This window comes from Passer montanus, unplaced genomic scaffold (assembly GCF_014805655.1).
Source record: "Passer montanus isolate IOZ18808 unplaced genomic scaffold, ASM1480565v1 scaffold109, whole genome shotgun sequence".
NCBI classification, from domain to species: domain Eukaryota; kingdom Metazoa; phylum Chordata; class Aves; order Passeriformes; family Passeridae; genus Passer; species Passer montanus.
Genome location: NW_024357502.1, coordinates 1,050,147 through 1,067,900, shown reverse-complemented (window position 1 = coordinate 1,067,900; position 17,754 = coordinate 1,050,147). Strand labels below are relative to the sequence as shown.

Below are 17,754 nucleotides of genomic sequence, written 5' to 3'. Positions count from 1 at the left end.
GGGCTCTTACGTTCGCACTCCTCCACGTCCAGGTTGAACTGGTGCAGGGCCCCCAGCGTCAGCTGCCTCACCTCGGCCTCCAGCAGCAGCTGCAGCAGCGACGTCGAGAGGTGCTTGCAGGCCGACATGCAGGCCGTCTGGGCCACCTTCCCCTGCAGGACAAACGGACACTCGTCAGGGACGCCGGCACAAAGAGCCACCGCAGAACTTCTGCAGAGCAGCCCCCTTGGCAAAGCCACCATGGAACTTCTCAAGAGTAATGCCCTTGGTAAAGCCACCAGGGAACTTCTCCAGCCCAGGCAAACCTCCTCAGTTAAAGCCACCACGGAACTTCTGCGGAGCAGCCCAACCTCCTCAGTTAAATCCACCAGAGAACTTCTCCAGCCCAGACCAAACCTCCTCAGTAAAGCCACTAGAGAACTCCTCTAGCTCAGTCAAACCTCCTCCGTTAAATCCATCAGAGAACTTCTCTCCAGCTCAAACATCCTCAGTTAAAGCTGTCAGAGAACTTCTCCAGAGCAGCCCAACCTCTTCAGTAAAAGCCACCAGCACAGAACTTCTCCAGAACCAAACCTCAGTAGAAGCCACCAGACAACTTCTCCAGCCCAGCCAAAACTCCTCAGTTGAATCCACCAGAACTTCTCCAGCCCAGACCAAACCTCCTCAGTAAATCCACCAGAGAACTTCTCCAGCTCAGTCAAACTTCCTCAGTAAAAGCCACCACAGAACTTCTCCAGCTCAGTCAAACCTCCTCAGTAAAAGCCACCACAGAACTTCTCCAGATTCCAGAGAACTTCTCCAGCTCAGTCAAACTTCCTCAGTAAAAGCCATCACAGAACTTCTCCAGAGCAGCCCAACTTCCTCAGTAAAGCCACCAGAGAACTTCTCCAGACCAGCCCAAACCTCCTCAGTTAAATCCACCACAGAACTTCTCCAGAGGAGCCAAAACCCCTCAGTTAAAGCGACCAGCACAAAACTTCCCTAGACTGGCCCAAATTCCTCAGTTAAATCCACGAGAGAACTTCTCCAGCCCAGCCCAGCCTCAGCGTGTCCCATCTGTGATGGGATCTTCCCACGGCACTCAAGGTCACAACCACCATCTCCCAAGGGAATCTCCTCTGGAAGTGCCCCTGGCTGAGGGAAGGGTTAGGCCTTGTTGGGTGCAGCTGGAGAAGCTCCAATCCAGGAGAGCTTTGGAGTGCTCAAAGCTCAAAGTGTTCTCATCGTGCCCTAACACAGACGAGACAGCATCCCATTGATTATCAGGGAATCATGGAATGTTTGGGTGGGAAGTGACCCCAAAGCCCATCTCATTCCATGGCCAGGGACACTTCCCACTGTCCCAAGAGTGCTCCAAGCCCTGTCCAACCTGACCTTGGACATTCCCACCCACAACCTGGCCCTCTCTACGGCAGATGGGTCTGCAACAGGACTTAAACCCATAAAAATGCAGAAATCCTTTGGGACAAGAGCAGGATTTTGCCCAAACTCTCAGGCTGACACCACAGGGAACGATCCCGATGCCTGCGTGTGCAACGCCACGAGGGAGGTTTGGATCATGGCGCTGCCCTGAAAACAGCTCCAGCAGGAGATTATCTTCTCAAACACTCACAAAAGACTCTTAACACGCTTTCCTGACACCAAGGCGTGGCTTAGGAGCTCTCACCGACTTTTAGACGCGCTCCACAAGCTGTGTTTAAACTGGGATTAAACGCGGAGTTTACGCCGCGTTTCCAGCTCGGCATTGCCGGTTTCGTTGTCGCGGCACGGCAACGTTTGATGCCTGTGCTGGGAAGGGTTTTTTCCCAGCTCTGCAAACTTGGTTTGGATCTTCAGGCCACATCCATCTTCAGCAGGAGGGAAAAATGGGTTTTTTATTTAAAAAAGGAGGCGAGCCGTGCGTTGCAGGGCAGGGTGCTCCATCTCCAGCTCGCCGCCGCTCCCAGGCACCGGAGCGTCCATCACTCACCTCCCAACAAACACCTGCACCAAAATGAAGATGAAGCATGGCAACCATAAAGTTTAGCAGAGCTCTGGGGTTTTTTCTTTGCTTTTCATCATTTGTTTGTGCTTTTCTGACATGCTGGGTTATTTAAAACCCTGCTCGTGCCAATTCTTCATCTCTGAGAGCTGCGGGAAGTACGGCGCTGCCCGGCTGCGATTTTTCCTCATTACTTCCAACAGACACTCGAGTTTTTGCTGTGGCTGAGGAGTTTTGACAGGATCAGGGAATATCCTGAATTGGGAGGGATCTACAGGATCATGAATCCAAGCCCTGGCCCTGCACAGACCCCCCAGCAATCCCACCTTGTCCATGCACGAGGTGCAGGGAATATCCTGAATTGGGAGGGATCTACAGGATCATGAATCCAAGCCCTGGCCCTGCACAGACCCCCAACAATCCCACCCTGTCCATGCACGAGGTGTCTCCTAGAGCCCTGGCAGCCTCGGGGCTGTGCCCATTCCCTGGGGAACCTGGGCAGTGCCAGCACCTTCTGGATGAGGAATCTTTCCCTGAAATCCATCCTGAGCCTGCCGTGGACCAGCTCCAGGCATTTCCTGGGTCCTGTCCCTGTCACAGCTGCCCCTCAGGAGGAGCAAACCCCAATGAGTCCCGCATTGACCATCTGGACATTCCAAGTGTCCTCAAGCCCTCCATGTGTCATTGAGATGTCCCAGATGGAAGCAGAGGATGGGAAATCAAAGCTTTGCTGCCAAGCCCTGGGACCCTGCTGAGGACAGGGGATGGGGCTCCTGACCCTTCCTGGAAGAGCAGGAGAAAATCCCTGGAGTAGCTCACACTCCACATCAGTGGGAATTAACAGAGGGTTGTAACCCTTGGAGAAGCCTTGGAGGTCCCATCCCCAGGAGAAGCATGGAATGGGTTGTGTTGGATCTTAAATCCCATCCCATTCTCCCCTATCCATGAGCAGGGACACCTCCCACTGTCCCAGGTGGATCCAGCCTGGCCTTGGGCACTGCCAGGGATCCAGGGGCAGCCCCAGCTGCTCTGGGAATTCCAGCCCAGCCCCTGCCCACCCTCCCAGCCAGCAATTCCTTGCCCAGATCCCAGCCCAATCTCCCCTTGGCCAGTGGCAGCCATTCCCTGTGTCCTGTCCCTCTGTCCCTTGTCCCCAGTCCCTCTCCAGAGAACCTGGAGCCTTCCCTTCCCCAGGAAAACACTCCTCAAGATGAACTTCATGAGCTTCCCACTGCTCACCTCTCCAGCCTACCCAGGTCCCACTGGATGCCCTCCTTTCCCACACCACACAAAGGAAAAACCCCAGGAAGGTTTTCTGTCCCTACTGACCAAAGTTTCACAGGAACAACCCCGTAACACCCCAGATCAACCTGTGGAGGTACCCAAGGGTGACCCACACCTGCCCTGGGCACCAATTTCTGGTCAGGAGAGAGTGAATGAGAAGTCACACCATAAGCGGGCAAAAATGAGCAAACAATTGAGATGAAATGTCAAATAATTAAGTCTAAAAAGGGGAAAATGGGATGAGAAAATAAATTTCATCATCAGGGCTTGGCGGCAGCACAACTCTGAGAGGCTTCCCTGAGTGGAAGGGGCACTTCAGGATGTTCCTTATGGGAATGGTCCCCCAGGACTTGTTGCAGAGATGGCAAAGGAGATCCAAACAAGCCCAGAAGCAGCTTCTGGCTCAGCCTTCCCTCCTCCTGTCCTTTCCACACAGGATCAGGCCAGGCCTAAAAGTGTTTCAGGTGCAAATGCCCACTGTCCTCACTGTGAACCTGAATCTTCTCAGGCCAGCCAAGAACACGACCTTTCATTCCCATTACTCTTGAGATTTGAACACTTAAAAATCTTTTCTTTAAAAAATACTCAGTTTTTCCTCTCACAGAACACATGGTTGCCTCACAGCTTAGATCCAGTATTATCTGAAGAAAAGCAAAAGTATATGGAATTAGTTTTTTTCCTGCTTTTTAAGCCTGAATCCCTTTTCCCCCTTATATTTATTATCAGAGAAGTCGGAGATGCCACAGGAGCTTCAATCACGGTGTTAAATGTCTGCTCAGAGAACAGAAGGTACCACCAGGGATGAGCAGCAGCTCCTGCCCTGGGCACCGAGATTTAAAACCCTCCCAGAATTTATGGGTTTCACTCCTTATAAATAAGACCCAACTTAATCCTTTCCTGCCTCACCCCTGCGCTCCACGAGTTACAGCAGCTCCTTATAAAGTCAGCCGCGGCTTGTGAACATCAATTTCAGGCCATTTCCCCGGGAATACAGCGGGAAATCTGCTGGATAAGCAGCTGCTGCTGACAGGAGACAAACGAGCGCGCGGCCGCTGATATATCAGCGCTAATAAGCTGCTGCTGCAGCTGAAGCTTGTTTGTATTCCCGCTTGGAATGGCTCGGGCTGGCAGGAATCGAGCACATCCTCCTGCCGCGGATGCCCACCTCGGCTCTGCCGAGCTTATTTACGATGGAGTTTCACTTTTTTTCCCTGGTTCTTTTTTTTTTTTTTGAGTTTTGCTGCAGCGCTGGAAGAGCCGGACTCGCCTTGCCTGGGACACACAGAGCCGAGTACGGCATGGACGTGTCTGCCACAGCCCCAACCTTCCCAAAATCATTGCCCTCCCAAAATCATTACCCTCCCGAAATCATGACCTGCCCCACCCTCAGCAGATCCAGGGCTTGTGCCTTGGCATGGAGTGGGATCTCCAGGATCTCCGGGATCTCCGGGATCTCCAGGATCTCCGGGGTGTCATCGCGGCCGTCGCCGCTGCTGGAGCTCAGAGGAGCCGCCGCGCTCAGCCCCGACGGCTCCGGCCCCGCGCTAATTCCCTGATGATTTTCGGGAGTGTGGCAGAAGCTGGGCCGCTCCCAAAGGTTGTCCCCGTGCCAGCGCCCTGAGCAAGCACGGGTGACGTCCTGATCCTGATCCCCAGAGTGGCTCCAACCCTGTCTGGGTTTCAGGAACAACTTCTCCAGGGGAACACCCCTCAGGATGAACTTCATGAGCTTCCCACTGCTCACCTCTCCAGCCTGCTCAGGTCCCACTGGATGCCCTCCTCTCCCACACCACACAAAGGAAAAACCCCAGAAAGGTTTTCTGTCCCTACTGACCAACATTTCACAGGAACAACCTTGTAAAACCCCAAACATGATTCAGATCAACCTGTGGAGGTACCCCAATGGTGACCCACACCTGCCCTGGCACCAGTTCCTGGTCAGGAGAGACTGTATGCCTGGACACCCTGGTCCCTCCAGTTCAGGAACAATTTGTCCAAAGGACAGGATGAGATCAGGACAGGGAGCACAGAGAAGGAATGCAGCCCTGAGCTGAGCTCTCTGCAGGGAAAGGGGAAAACAAATACCTCAAAGGCACCAGTGCTCCTTTAGCAACATGGCAGAAAACTGAAGAGCTTCAAACCATGAAATGCAATCCCAGAACAGCTCTGTGGGGTCACTCATTATTTAAGACCTTCGCAAATCCCATCAAAACCTGGATTTGCACTGGCAAGAACAGGGATTACAGGTGAAAGCTGGCAGATCTCCACGGCCAAGATGCTCAAACCTCTCCTTGGTCCAACCTCAGTCAAACAAAGCCATTCCAAAGGTATTATCCCAGCAAAATCCATGGATTTATTGTTTTGTGGCTCATTCCTGGCAATTAATCCCTCTGTCCATGGCTCCTGATGGAACCTTGGGGTTGCCATGACACCTTTAAAAGTGATAGTATCCTCCCTGTGCCACCCAGGATCCCTCTGGACACACAGGAAGGATCCAGAAGGTTCCCTGTGGCCACTCCAAGCACTGGAAGGGAGGAGCTGAGCTCCAAAGCTCTCCCAGAGCTGCAGCCAAGGGGCTCCTACCAGAACGCATCACCACAGCATCCATGAGGCTGGAAGAGCCCTCCAGGACCACCGAGCCCAATCTGTGACCGAGCCACACCGTGTCCCCATCCTGAGCATCACGTCCAGGTGGCACCTCCAGGGCTGGGGACTCCAGACCTCCCTGGGCAGTCCCAAAGCCCAGTGTCCATCCCAAATCCTCTCTTTCCACCCAGATCCCATCCCTGGGCAGACAGGGAAGGCTGTTGGATCCCAGGGGCAGCCCCAGTGGGGAAGGGCCGCGCGGAGGCTCCGGAGCCGGCCCCGCTGCCGGGAGCGTTTGTTTAGACACGGCCAATCTGTTACCAATTAGGGAGAGGAAACGCCAAGAGGCTGCCTTGTTAATTAAGGAACTCGCTATCAAAGGACTCATTAAGAGCTACTGAAATGGAATGGTTGTTCAAATAAATACCCATTAATCTTAACGTGCAATCAGGAACGCGCTGCCAGCCCCGCCACCCTGCAGGAGCACCTCTGGCTGCCAGGGAATCGTGGAATGGGTTGGGTTGGACCCCAAAGATCACCCAGGTCCACCCTGACACCTCCCACTATCCCAGGGCGCTCCAAGCCCTGTCCAGCCGGTCCTTGGGCACTTCCAGGGGTCCGGGGACATCCACAGCTTCCCTTCACCTGTCGGTGCCTCCTGCACTTCCCCTGGCCCCAGCCAGGTGGGATGTGATCCCTGAAATCCAAACCCAACTCCTGCTGCAGCAGGAGAACCCTCCCAACGACTCTCCGAGGAATTAGCACAGCATTTCTATGGAAAACAAAGCCTGACAGGCTCCAAGTGCTCTCAGAGTTTCCCATTATTTTTTTTAGCTACCAGCAGAATTCCTTCTTCGCCCGCAACAAGCATCGGGATTGATGCGATTAAGGATATTTAGACGTGCAAAATCCAGGGACTGCAGGCAGCAGAAAAGCAGGCCAAAAAATGGGAATCCTTTGGTATTAAATGTACAATTTTCTATAAACACCACCAGTTGTCCCCATAATTTCGACACTGAATTTCCTGACTTTCCCAATCCATAAGCAGCACTGGGATGTTTTGCAGAGGATGGAAACGTGATGGGGAAATAATGAGCAATTGTTTGGTAGCACAAACCCCAGGATAATCCCAGTGGATCCTCTCTCTGTGGCCACAGATGGAGACTTCAGACCCTGCAGACCTCCCAGGGCTCATCTCCTGCTCCAGAAGCTTCTGGATCCCCTGGCTGCCTGAAATCCCCCTAAACTGGGGGCAAATTCAGTAAATCACCTCTGGAAATTTTTCCTGCCTTGTCTGTCCTGTCCTGATTTGCCTTTTTTTTTTTTTTTTCTAAACAACAGTTCTGCACTCACTGAAGGTGGTAGAAAAACCCCAAACCATCACCCAAAAGCACAAACGCTTCCCAAAGCGTCAAAACAAATGAACGACGAGTACCTGTAATTTTTAAAAATATTTTAAAGAGGTTTATTTTTAAAATAAACCTTTCATTAATTGCCCAAAAGTCAATTTTCAACTGGACGAAGTGGGTTTTCACAAAGATTTTTGGTTGGAATTTTTTTGTTTGTTTGTTTTGGGTGTTTTCAGCTTTGTTTTAGTTTAAAAAACCACAGAAAACCAAACAAAACCCCTACCAAAAAAAAAAAAAAAAAGACAACCCAAAAGCTGTGGATCTGCACTCAAGATCCTGCAAAGAAATGGATCTCCAGGACAAAGAGGTCCAAAGGAATGAGGGATAGGCCCCAGCAAGGACACCCCAAGCCCCACAGATGCATCTGGTTGGCTGCCAATGTCACCCTGAGCTTGGTGGCCTCCAGAGATGTCCCCTCAAGGCTGGAGCTCAGCTGGCACCAATCACCACCGTGGCCACACCAACCTCCACGGCTGCGTCCCAAACAAAGCCAGCAGGTATCAAGAAAACTCTCAATCAATTAATTCTATTTACTCAGCTTTGCGGCAGACTCATTAAGAACAAATCCCTTTTTTGTCCCTAATTTTTTTTATTTTTTAAATGGAAGGAGGACAGGAGCAGAGCAATTCCTGGTTTCCAGCTGTGGGCCAGGCTCTGTCACTCCATGTTAACGTGACATGTGTGGGGCACGAGGGGTGGCTGACATGTGACCACCAACGGGCCCTGAGTGACTTCAGCCACTGGCAGACCTGGATTTGATCCCTGGCTTCACGGAGTCCTCCCAGGAGCTGAACACTGGAGCCACTGTGTGGATTCATGGAGCTGGAAAAAGGGGCCGGAGCCAAGTTAGGAGGTGACGTTCACGTGGCTTTGGGATTTGCCAAGGAAAAGAAGAAGGAGGGAAACCTTCCAGCCAAGGTTGGCTTGTGGGTCAGGGTGCCTGGGCACATGGGAATGGCTGCTGGAGGAAAGGATATTCCTCAGCTGTGGATCAATGGGATGCTCCTCAGTCTTGGACCAACAGGATGATCGTCAGCCTCGGACCCATGGGATGATCCTCAGTCTTGGACCAACAAGATGTTCCTCAATCTTGGATCCACGAGATGCTCCTCAACCTTGGACCAAGGGGATGTTCCTCAATCTTGGATCCATGGGACTCTCCTCAGCCTTTGGGCCAATATTCCTCAGCACCCCGTTGGCCCAAGGCTCATGAGAATCCCATGGGATCCTCCAAGGCTTGGAGCTCCTGATGCCCAGACTCAAGAAAAGAGGCAATGTCTGCACACATTTGTTTGGGAAGGCATTTTGGATTCCATCCACGCCGGGACACATGGAATGGCCAATGTCACCACCACTGTGACAGCAGCATCCCTTCCAGCAGCCCCAACATCCACTCCCAGACAGGACAGGCACCCACTCCCTGATTTCCCAGGAATGGGGAGGGTCTCTTCTGCCCAGGATCTGTCATTCCAGGAGTGATCCCACGCACCGGAGTTGTTGGTTTGGGAGGAGGATGGATGCTCTGGGAGGGATGAACCTTGGGCTGTGGTCACCCACAGAAGAACCCTTGGTGCCATTAACAAATCACCAGATTTCAAAAGTATCCCTGCTGGAGCTTTTCCGGAGTAAAACTGGGGTTTTGTTCTTGACTTTGATCATCTCCATCTCAGTTCAGGAAACAACGTCCCACCATGGGAGCGACCTCAGGTTCACCACAGAAAACCTACAGAGAGCAGCACCAATTCCAAGTGGAATTTGTCTCCTGCAAAGACCAACTCAACTGGAAAACACCAAAGGTGGAGCAGCTCCAACCAACCTGGAAGGCCCCATCCCCTGCCTGAGCTGGGATCTCTCCCAAATTCCCGTGGAAGCTGAGCCCGTTGCAGTGGCTGCATTCCAGAGGTGTGGAAAAAACTCCACGGCGTGTCCTTTGCCAGAGGCAAACACTTCCCACCTTGATGATATTTTAGGAAAACGAGATCCAGCAACAGGACCAACACATGGCAGAGCTGAACTCCCCACCAGAAGCTCAGGGACAACCAGACAACCAAAAAAAAAAAAAAAGGAAAAGGGAGAAGAAAAGAGAAAAGCAAACCCAGCAATTATCCTCACCACACCAGAAATAAACCAGCCACTGCAGCCCGATACAGATCCCTGACATTCCAATAAAAGAGGAAGAAAACTTTGGCTGTGCCCAAGATGCCCAAGGTCAACAGCTGGAAGTATTTTGGCTGGAGCTGGGGGAAGCTCAAGGAAGAGGGAAATCACACTGGGGGTGATGGTCACAACCAGCTCCCGCAGACAGGGCTGAAAGGGGCTTTTATTAAAAATATGTAATGCTGTTTTATTCGGTTTGGGGCTTTTTTTGGGGGGTCTTTAATAATTTGTGTTGTAGCCAGCTCCATGGAAAGGTTTTTCCTCTGCAGGAATCAAGAGGTCTTGGAATCATGAGAAGCCTGAGAAGAAGAAGCAAAAACACCCAACAGCAAAAGCACAAATCAAGGAGGTTGGAACCACGGGAAATCATGGGATTTGGGATATCAGAGGCTCTGGGATTTGAGCAGACACAGGAACACACAATTTGTCCCTCTGTCAGAGCCAATGAGTGACTTCTGCTTGATGATTTTTGTTAAATAAGAAAATAAATGAACAGAAGGAGGGGCAGGGGAAGGGAAGGGAGGAAGGGAAGGGAAGGGAAGGGAAGGGAAGGGAAGGGAAGGGAAGGGAAGGGCCTCGGGATGCAGCTGCCACAGCCGAGCACAGGGCAGCTCCTTTGGATCCCTAAGGAGCCCAGAGTGGGCAGAGATCTCCTCTGGAAGATCCAGGATTTGCAGCAAAGCTGGGAAGCTGCTGGGGGAAATTTTGATGTGCATATATGCAAAAATCCAAAGAAATAGAAAATTCCGTGATTTCCATCTTTTTCCTTGTTCAACATCCAAGGGCACCGCTGGATATTTTTAATTAAATGGTTTTTGGGAGTCAGGAACATGGAAATGGTTGGGTGTAGAGCCGGGATTACCCAAAATGAGCTGGGGCATCCAACTGCTCTCCAGGCACCTGCGATACTGCAGGATCTCTGCAAGGACTTCCACACCAGTCACGGGTGGGAAAGATTCCTGCAGTCCAGGTCTGGGGTGGGACAACATCACACCCTGAGAAACTCCAGGAATTACTCCAGGAATTACAGCCTTTATCCTGGTTTGCCACTGGGTTTAACTGCAGGCACTCAATAATCACAGAACCACCTGATCCCACCAGGCTGGAAGTTGAGACTGGCATCAAAATCACAGAATCCTGGAATGGTTGGAGTGGGAAGAGACTTCCCTTAAATCCCATCCATTCCCACCCTGCCATGGGCAGGACATCTTCCACTACTCCAGGTGGATCCAAGCCCCGATGTCCAGCTTGGTCTTGGACACTGCCAGGGATCCAGGGACAGCCACAGAAAATCTGGGAATTCCATTCCAGGGCCTCCTCACCCTCACAGGGAAGAATTCCTTCCGAACATTCCATGTAAATTTTCCCCAAAGCCAAAAGGTACACAAGGAACACGAAGTAGCCTTCATTTTTTGATCCTATTCGTGTCTCCCAAGGCTCTCTCCTGGTCCCCGTGCCCAGGATCCAAGACGTTCCCAGTTCCTTGATGGAAAGCAGAGCCGTGGCCCGGCCGCGATCGGAGCGCACGGCTCCAAACTGGAATGAGCGAGACCAGAAAAAAAAAAAAGGGAAAAAAATATGGACATATTTCATCCTCCTCTTTTGTGGGTTTTATTTTCTTTTGTATTCGCTTTGGGAATAACATTCTTTCCATTGGGAAGAGCCTGATTTTCCATTAAATACAAAGCAGCTGCCATCTTGGAAACAAAAAGCTGATTAAATACAGATTCTTTTTTTATTTTTTCCCTCGCTTATGAAGAGCAAGAACCACGTTTGTTTCTGCTGATTTATCGGGGCAAAGCTGCCAATTACGGCAGCAGGAAAACTTAAAGAGAGGGACTTGAATCGCTCCATCTTCCCGAAATAATTTTGTAATTACGATTCGATGTCGGAGAAAAAAGGAAAGATCCAGAAGTCTGGAGTGCTCGTCCTCCCTCTGGGACAGCGACCCCGGGGGTTCCTCACCCTCTGCACACACAGGGATGCTCCAGATCCCCCATTTACGCAGATCCCCGCCCGCTGGGATGCCGGGGGAAGGCTCGGCGCATCGGGGTGACGCGCGGGGCCTGGAGGAGACGCAACCACTGCCCCACTGCGGCCCAGATGTTGAACAGACTGGAAAAAAGGATGAGCTCCAAGGAAAAATCCCAACCCACCCACTCCATTGCTACTCCATGAGCCAGCAAAGCTCAGTCCAAGAGGTTTTTCCAAGCAGACCTGAGTGACCGGCAGAAGCGGCGCCCGAACCTTCAGCTCATTTTGTCTTTTCCCAAAATCTGAATCATAGATTAAATTTCGAAATTGAGGTGCTATAGGTAAAAACCAGGGAGAAGACGGATGAAACAGAGAGATGAGGAAAGCTGTAGGAATTAGTGACTGGTTTTTAATTAACCCATCAGGTTCTCCTGATTTCTTGCCCTTCATGAAACCCAACAAAAAACTCCAGAGGATGATGAGAATTTCATAGGGATCTGCACTTTGAGAAGTTTTTTCCACTCCAGCCATTCCATCTACCCAAAGCTGTAAGATCCAGGGAAAACATTTCTGGAAAGGGATGCTGTGATGGTCACGAAATCATCTTCAGTCACACTGGTGGCATCAGCCATGGCTGGTGGCTCCAAGCGACCATCCCAAACACCCAGCTTCTCTGTGCACCCTTAATTCAAGTGTCCCCTGCACAGGGAACCCCCAAAGGGATCCTCCAGGTACCTGGGGCTCCTCCCGTGGAGAGCTTTGGAAGCTGTTCATGGATGTCCCTTTCCACATTCCCAGCTTAAGAGCCCTTGGAAGAGCAGTGGATGAAACAAGAGGAAAGCAGGAAATTGCAAATCCTATGACTTCCCCTAAATTTCCTAAAGGGTAGAAGAATCTCAACCCAAACTTTATCTCCTGGTAATAAAGTCCAGGCTGAGGCTCTGGAGCAGGAAGGAGAAGGCACGTTTGGATTCCACACACCAGGGCTGGAATTTTGTCTGCCAGATTCCCTGTGCCACACATTCCTTATGGATGGACGTGCAGGCAAGAGAAAGCATCCAACAGCTTCTTCAGTCCCAGTTTGGAAAACAAAATTCCAAGCCAGCAATGCCGAGGTGACTCCACAGAGGGAACAATACCTACGGAAGCACGCCCTGATTTAAAGGATTTATGGCATTGGGCATTTTGGCTTCCATTAATTTTCCAACTGCTGAAAGCAGACAAGCAAACCTTGGAATTCCAGATAACCTGGCTTAGCCAGAGCTCCTGGGTTAATCAGGGGTCAGCCTGCTCCATCCAGCACTACTAAATCCATGGGATTTGGACACTCTGCTCCTTGCTTTAAAGTTTCACAAGCTCCTGTTTTGACCCCTCCATCCTGACAAATATTTGGGATTCTGGAGGCACTCGGAAAACCAGGAATGGGCTGCTCCAGCCACCAGCACATCCTCTCCCCTTCCAGGCATCCCTGCTTTACAGGAATTTTGCTGAACATTCATTCAGGCCATGCAATCCCCTAAAAGACTTGGATCACCTCTGGAGTGGAAAACCCCAGACACGGAAGATTCTGGATGCTGCTCATGCCCTGTCCATGTCCTCATCCTGCTTTTTTTACCTTTTAAACTTCCAGGATTAGCCACAACAACTTCCCACAGGACAAATTAAACTCTGCTAAAATTCCTCCTTTGTCCTGCTACTTTGTGTGATCCCATTTTTATTTTTCCCCCTCTTCTGTGATTTATTCCTGCCAATTAATCCCAACTAGGCAGAGAACAGAAAATTAGGAGGGATAAAAGGAAGGAAAATTGGGATTTGCTGCCCTTAAGAACAAGCCTGACTAAGAGCAGGCTGGCAAAGCCCCTCCATATAAAGGGATTACTCCATCCCTGACCCTTTCCAGGGGAGCTCCAGGTATTATTTTCCATTGATTTACCTTAATGAAAGTAATGCCCCCCTCTCCGTAGGAAGCTGACTCCAGAGCTGTCTAGGCACTGGATCCAATTAAAGAAATAAATACATCTGGCTTCTAAACAGCTCAGAGCCTGGAAAAGCCAGAGGGAAAAGGGCTTTTTTGCATCCCTCCCTCTTGGGCTGCGCCCTGAGGACAGCACGGAGGATGCCTGACATCCAACACCGCTCCTGGAAACCCCCGGCTGCAGGGAATGCCTGGAGCATCCCGGCTGCTCCGTGGCTTTGATGGGAGCCGGCCTGGGATTGCTTTAACGAGGCTCCCTCTCTCCAGGAGCTGGTGTTGATTTGAGGCCTCGGTGTTGACTTAGAAACACCCCCCAGCTGCCCGGAGCCTGCAAATAGTCCAGGCTTAGCCAGGCTCGGTTTCCAGGGAAAGGGGAACAAGCATCCCACTGGAGCTGGGAATATCAGTCAGGATTCCCATGAAGAGCAGGGCGTAAAGGCTGGAAAGCAGAAGCAGGATCCAGGCTGTGAATGTGACAACACCACAGAATTCCCAGGTGGGTTTTGGTCCCACGGGCCTGGGTTTGCAGCCGTGGGAATAGAGGAAACAAGGTGGCTGCAGAGCACTTTGTTTGCCGTCTATCCCTGGAAATGCCGCGGGTTTTCCTCCCGCACATGGAACAAGCAGAGATGACAACAATCACAGGGGGCTGCTGAACCAGAAGCAAGGTCTGAAAAGTCTCCTTGGCTTTACTTTGGTGCTAATTGGCCAAATCCAAACTGGGAGGCGGCACGTGTCAAGAATCCACATTATTTTCTGGAGAAAACCATGGAACCCCAGAGTGGTTTGGAATGGAAAGTACCTTAAAGATGATCCAGTTCCACCCCCTGCCATGGTAGGGACACCTTCCACCATCCCAGGTTGCTCCAAGCCCCATCCAGCCTGGCTCTGGACACTTCCACTCCAGTCTGAGGGAAGGCTTAGTGATCCAATCCCTCAAACCAGGAAGAATTTCCAGCTGGAATCCCCAGGGGGAATTTCTCCAAACAAGGAGCATGGATTTTACAAACATCTTTTCACTTTGGAGCAGAGTGTGAGAATTTCATCCAGGTTTCCCTAATATCAGGCATTCCCCCTAATTCCCTGCAGATTTAGGTATTCCAGGGTGATAAAAGGAGCCATTTCAATGCACTCAAACCAACAATTTAGTGACACATTGGGAAGGAAACCCTTTCCTTCGGTCTCTGATTTACCCCAGAATTATTCATCCCATCGACCTCAACTTCCAACCCAACTTTTCCTGTCCTCCTGGCTGACACAAAGGACCTTTTCTGGTTCAGCTGCCCCCGAGCCTGGAGGTGTGAGCGGAGCAGAGCCAAGGCGCGGGACGCAGCGTCCGGTACTCACCGACATGGTAGAGTGGACATCTACCTGCCCCTACAGAGGACAACACAGCACGTCAGGGTCAAAGGCACAACAGAGCACAGCAACAGGACAACAGGAGAAAGGAGCCCAAAGGTCATCAGAGGTGCCCACAACCCCCCAGCGCTCCAACGGCGGCTCCGACATCAGCAAAGGATTGGGAAATCAAAATGGGGGCTCCTGGGAGCTGCTGGGAGGAGGAGGAGAATAAAGCACCACAAGAGCAGTTTGGTTGTCATTCTGTCACAGAGTCCTGGAATGGCTTGGGTTGGAAGGGATCTTAAAGAGCATCTGATTCAAACATCTCCTACTGTCCCAGGTGGTTCCAAACCCCCAGTGTCCAGCCTGGACTTGGACACTGCCAGGGATCCAGGGGCAGCCACAGCAAATCTGGGAATTCCAGCCCAGCCCCTGCCCACCCTCAGCCAGCAATTCCTTGCCAAGATCCCAGCCCAATCTCCCCTTGGCCAGTGGCAGCCATTCCCTGTGTCCTGTCCCCAGTCCCTCTCCAGCTCTCCTGTCTGCTCTGCATGGCCCCATCCCTGCTCCTCAGCAATCCCACCTGCAAGAGGTGATGGATGTCAAACCCTGGGAGTGACAGCTGGGATCAGCTCCAGCAGCACTTGCTCAGCTCTTCCAAGGGCCAGGGGAGTCATTAAAGCACAGACTGGGCTTGTGCAAGCCCAGAGGTGACTCTGGTGCTCCTGAGATGTTTTCCTGATGGTTATTTTCCACTTGGGTCCCTCCCAACACGGCCGAGGCTGTGGTTGGTGCAAAGTTCATGGCATTTTGCTTCCATGCACAGGGCCTTGGCTTATAAATATTCCAGAGGGATTTGACTTTTCAAATAAAAACACAGGCAATCGTTCTCTTTGGAAAGAAAATAAACACTTGCAAAGCTCTTTCTACCAGAGCAAGCGCTGCCGGGGCCGTTCGTTTGCGAGGGGGAAGAGATGCCAAGAGAAGGCAAAAAACCATCACGGCTCCAGCTGAAATCTGTGCCTGCCATCTGGCAAAAATAAGCAGAAAAGGGAAAAAAATAGGGGGGGAAAAAAAGCCCTTTGCAGAGGGTTCACACTGAAGTGCTCAACGGCAGAGGTTGGATTTGTTGGATCGCTGAAAGATTGCTTCCCCTTCCCAGGTCAGCCTCACCTCTTGACCTGCCCTGATTCCCTTCCAAAGGAGGTTATCGAGATACAAGACTAACAGAGGATTAAAGGAAACTGAAAATAAAAACAAAACACCCCCCCCTTCCCCCAGCCCCGCTCCCCTCCCCCAAGAAAACATCCTTGCTTTGTTAACCTGACAGTTCAGGGGAGGTGTTGACACAACCCTCCATCTCTGAGGAGCTTAATGTCAACAAATCAGTGTGTTTGGAGTAGCCCTGTCAATGCCATTTACATTAACTTGTCCAACAAGAAATAAAAACAACAATCAGCCATCAAAGACAAAAGGCTTTTTCAGTCATTCTTTGCAAAGTCTTAGGCTGGAAATGTTCATTTTTGGAGGCCGTGGCCCTTTGCTTGCTGAAAACCAGAAACCACCTTTTTGGGGGGTAGTTTTTCTTTTAAGGCCTAAAATACTTTTTGTACTAAAATATATTTTTTTCACCCTTAAAAAAAGAGGTTTTTCTTTTAAAGGAGACCCGAGCATCCCATATTAATGAGCTCCACAGCAGCAGCAGCAGCAGGAACCGACTCTCCCTGGTTAACGCAGGAAGAGGGCGGCCTCGGGAGCCAAATGTTAATTATGCTTTGATTCCCATCAGCTTTATTTGCTCAGAGACATTTTTGGGCACTTAGTGGAGCATTCTGGAATTGTGGCTCCAAACCACCATGACCGTTTCATGCAGCACTGGCATGCACCAAAACCCCGGGAAGTTCTCCGTGAACTTTTCCTGCCCCCCGGCACACGCTGTCCCCACGGCACTGGTGAGGGCTCAGCGTCCCCCCAGAAAACTGCAACGTGCAAATGAATTCCAGGAATTCCCAAAATCAAGTGGTTTTCATCATCTCGCACAATGCCTACTCCAAAGGAAAAAAAAAATTGGGATTGCAAGGCCTAGAAAAAGTGGAAGCTCTTTAGGCTGCAGCACCAGCCAGGATTTTGGGATTATTTTTGGGGTTTTTTTGCCAGGTGACCACAGAGGTGGTGGAGGCCTCATCCCTGGAAAAATCCAAGGCCATGGCTGTGGACAGCTTGATCCAGTTGAAGATGTCCCCCAGAAAACTGCAATGTACAAATAAAACCCAGCAATTCCCAGTATCCCAGTTTCCAACACCTCCCACAATGCCTACTCCAAAGGAAAAATTAGGGACTCAAATTCCTGCCTGAGCTCCAAAGAAAATGGAGACTCTTTAGCTTATGAGCCAGGATTTTGGGACTCAAATTCCTGCTTGAGCTCCAGAGAAAATGGAGACCTTTCAGTTTATGAATCAGGATTTTGGGCTGGGTCAGTTTTGCTGCTTGAACTAGGTGCCCACAGAGGGGGTGGAGGCCTCACCCCTGGAAAAACCCAAGGCCATGGCCCTGGACAACTTGATCCAGTTGAAGATGTCCCCCAGAGAAGTACAACACGCAAATAGATCTCAGGAATTCCCAAAATCAAGTGGTTTCCATCATCTCCCACAATGCCTAGTCCAAAAGAAGAATTAAGGACTCAAATTCCTGCTTCAGGTTTAGAAAAAGAGACTAAAAAAGAGACTTTAGGCCAATCCACCAGCCAGGATTTTGGGCTGGGTTATTTTTGCTGGGTGCCCAGACAAATGGTGGAAGTCTCATTCCTGGAAAGATCCAAGGCCATGGCTCTGGAGAACCTGATGCAGTTGAAGGTGTCCCTGCTTACTGCAGGGGCCTGGAGCAGGTGGCCTTTAAGGGGCCCTTCCAACCCAAACTGCTCAATAATTCTGGGATTCCCAAGAATCACAGGAAAAATTCAGCCTAAAGAGGGAAACATAAACCCTAATATTGAATCCCAGCTCAGATTCCTTTCAGCTCCTCCCCAAAGCTGAGTCCCAAGGACCTTC

The 17,754-nt window shown here is 50.9% G+C and overlaps 1 protein-coding gene across 6 annotated transcripts in view; it reads right to left on the bottom strand.

Annotated features, from left to right (window-relative positions):
* Positions 1 to 17,754, bottom strand: part of EXOC6B (exocyst complex component 6B) — a 299,883-nt gene that overhangs the window by 81,249 nt on the left and 200,880 nt on the right. For 5 of the 6 annotated variants that reach the window (XM_039723879.1, XM_039723889.1, XM_039723905.1 and 2 more), the window contains one exon: positions 11 to 152. In XM_039723879.1, the coding sequence (XP_039579813.1) occupies positions 11 to 152 (142 nt within the window). Of the gene's footprint in view, positions 1 to 10; positions 153 to 14,406; positions 14,744 to 17,754 lie in introns of those variants that run through there. The other variant, XM_039723924.1, reaches the window with a different exon arrangement.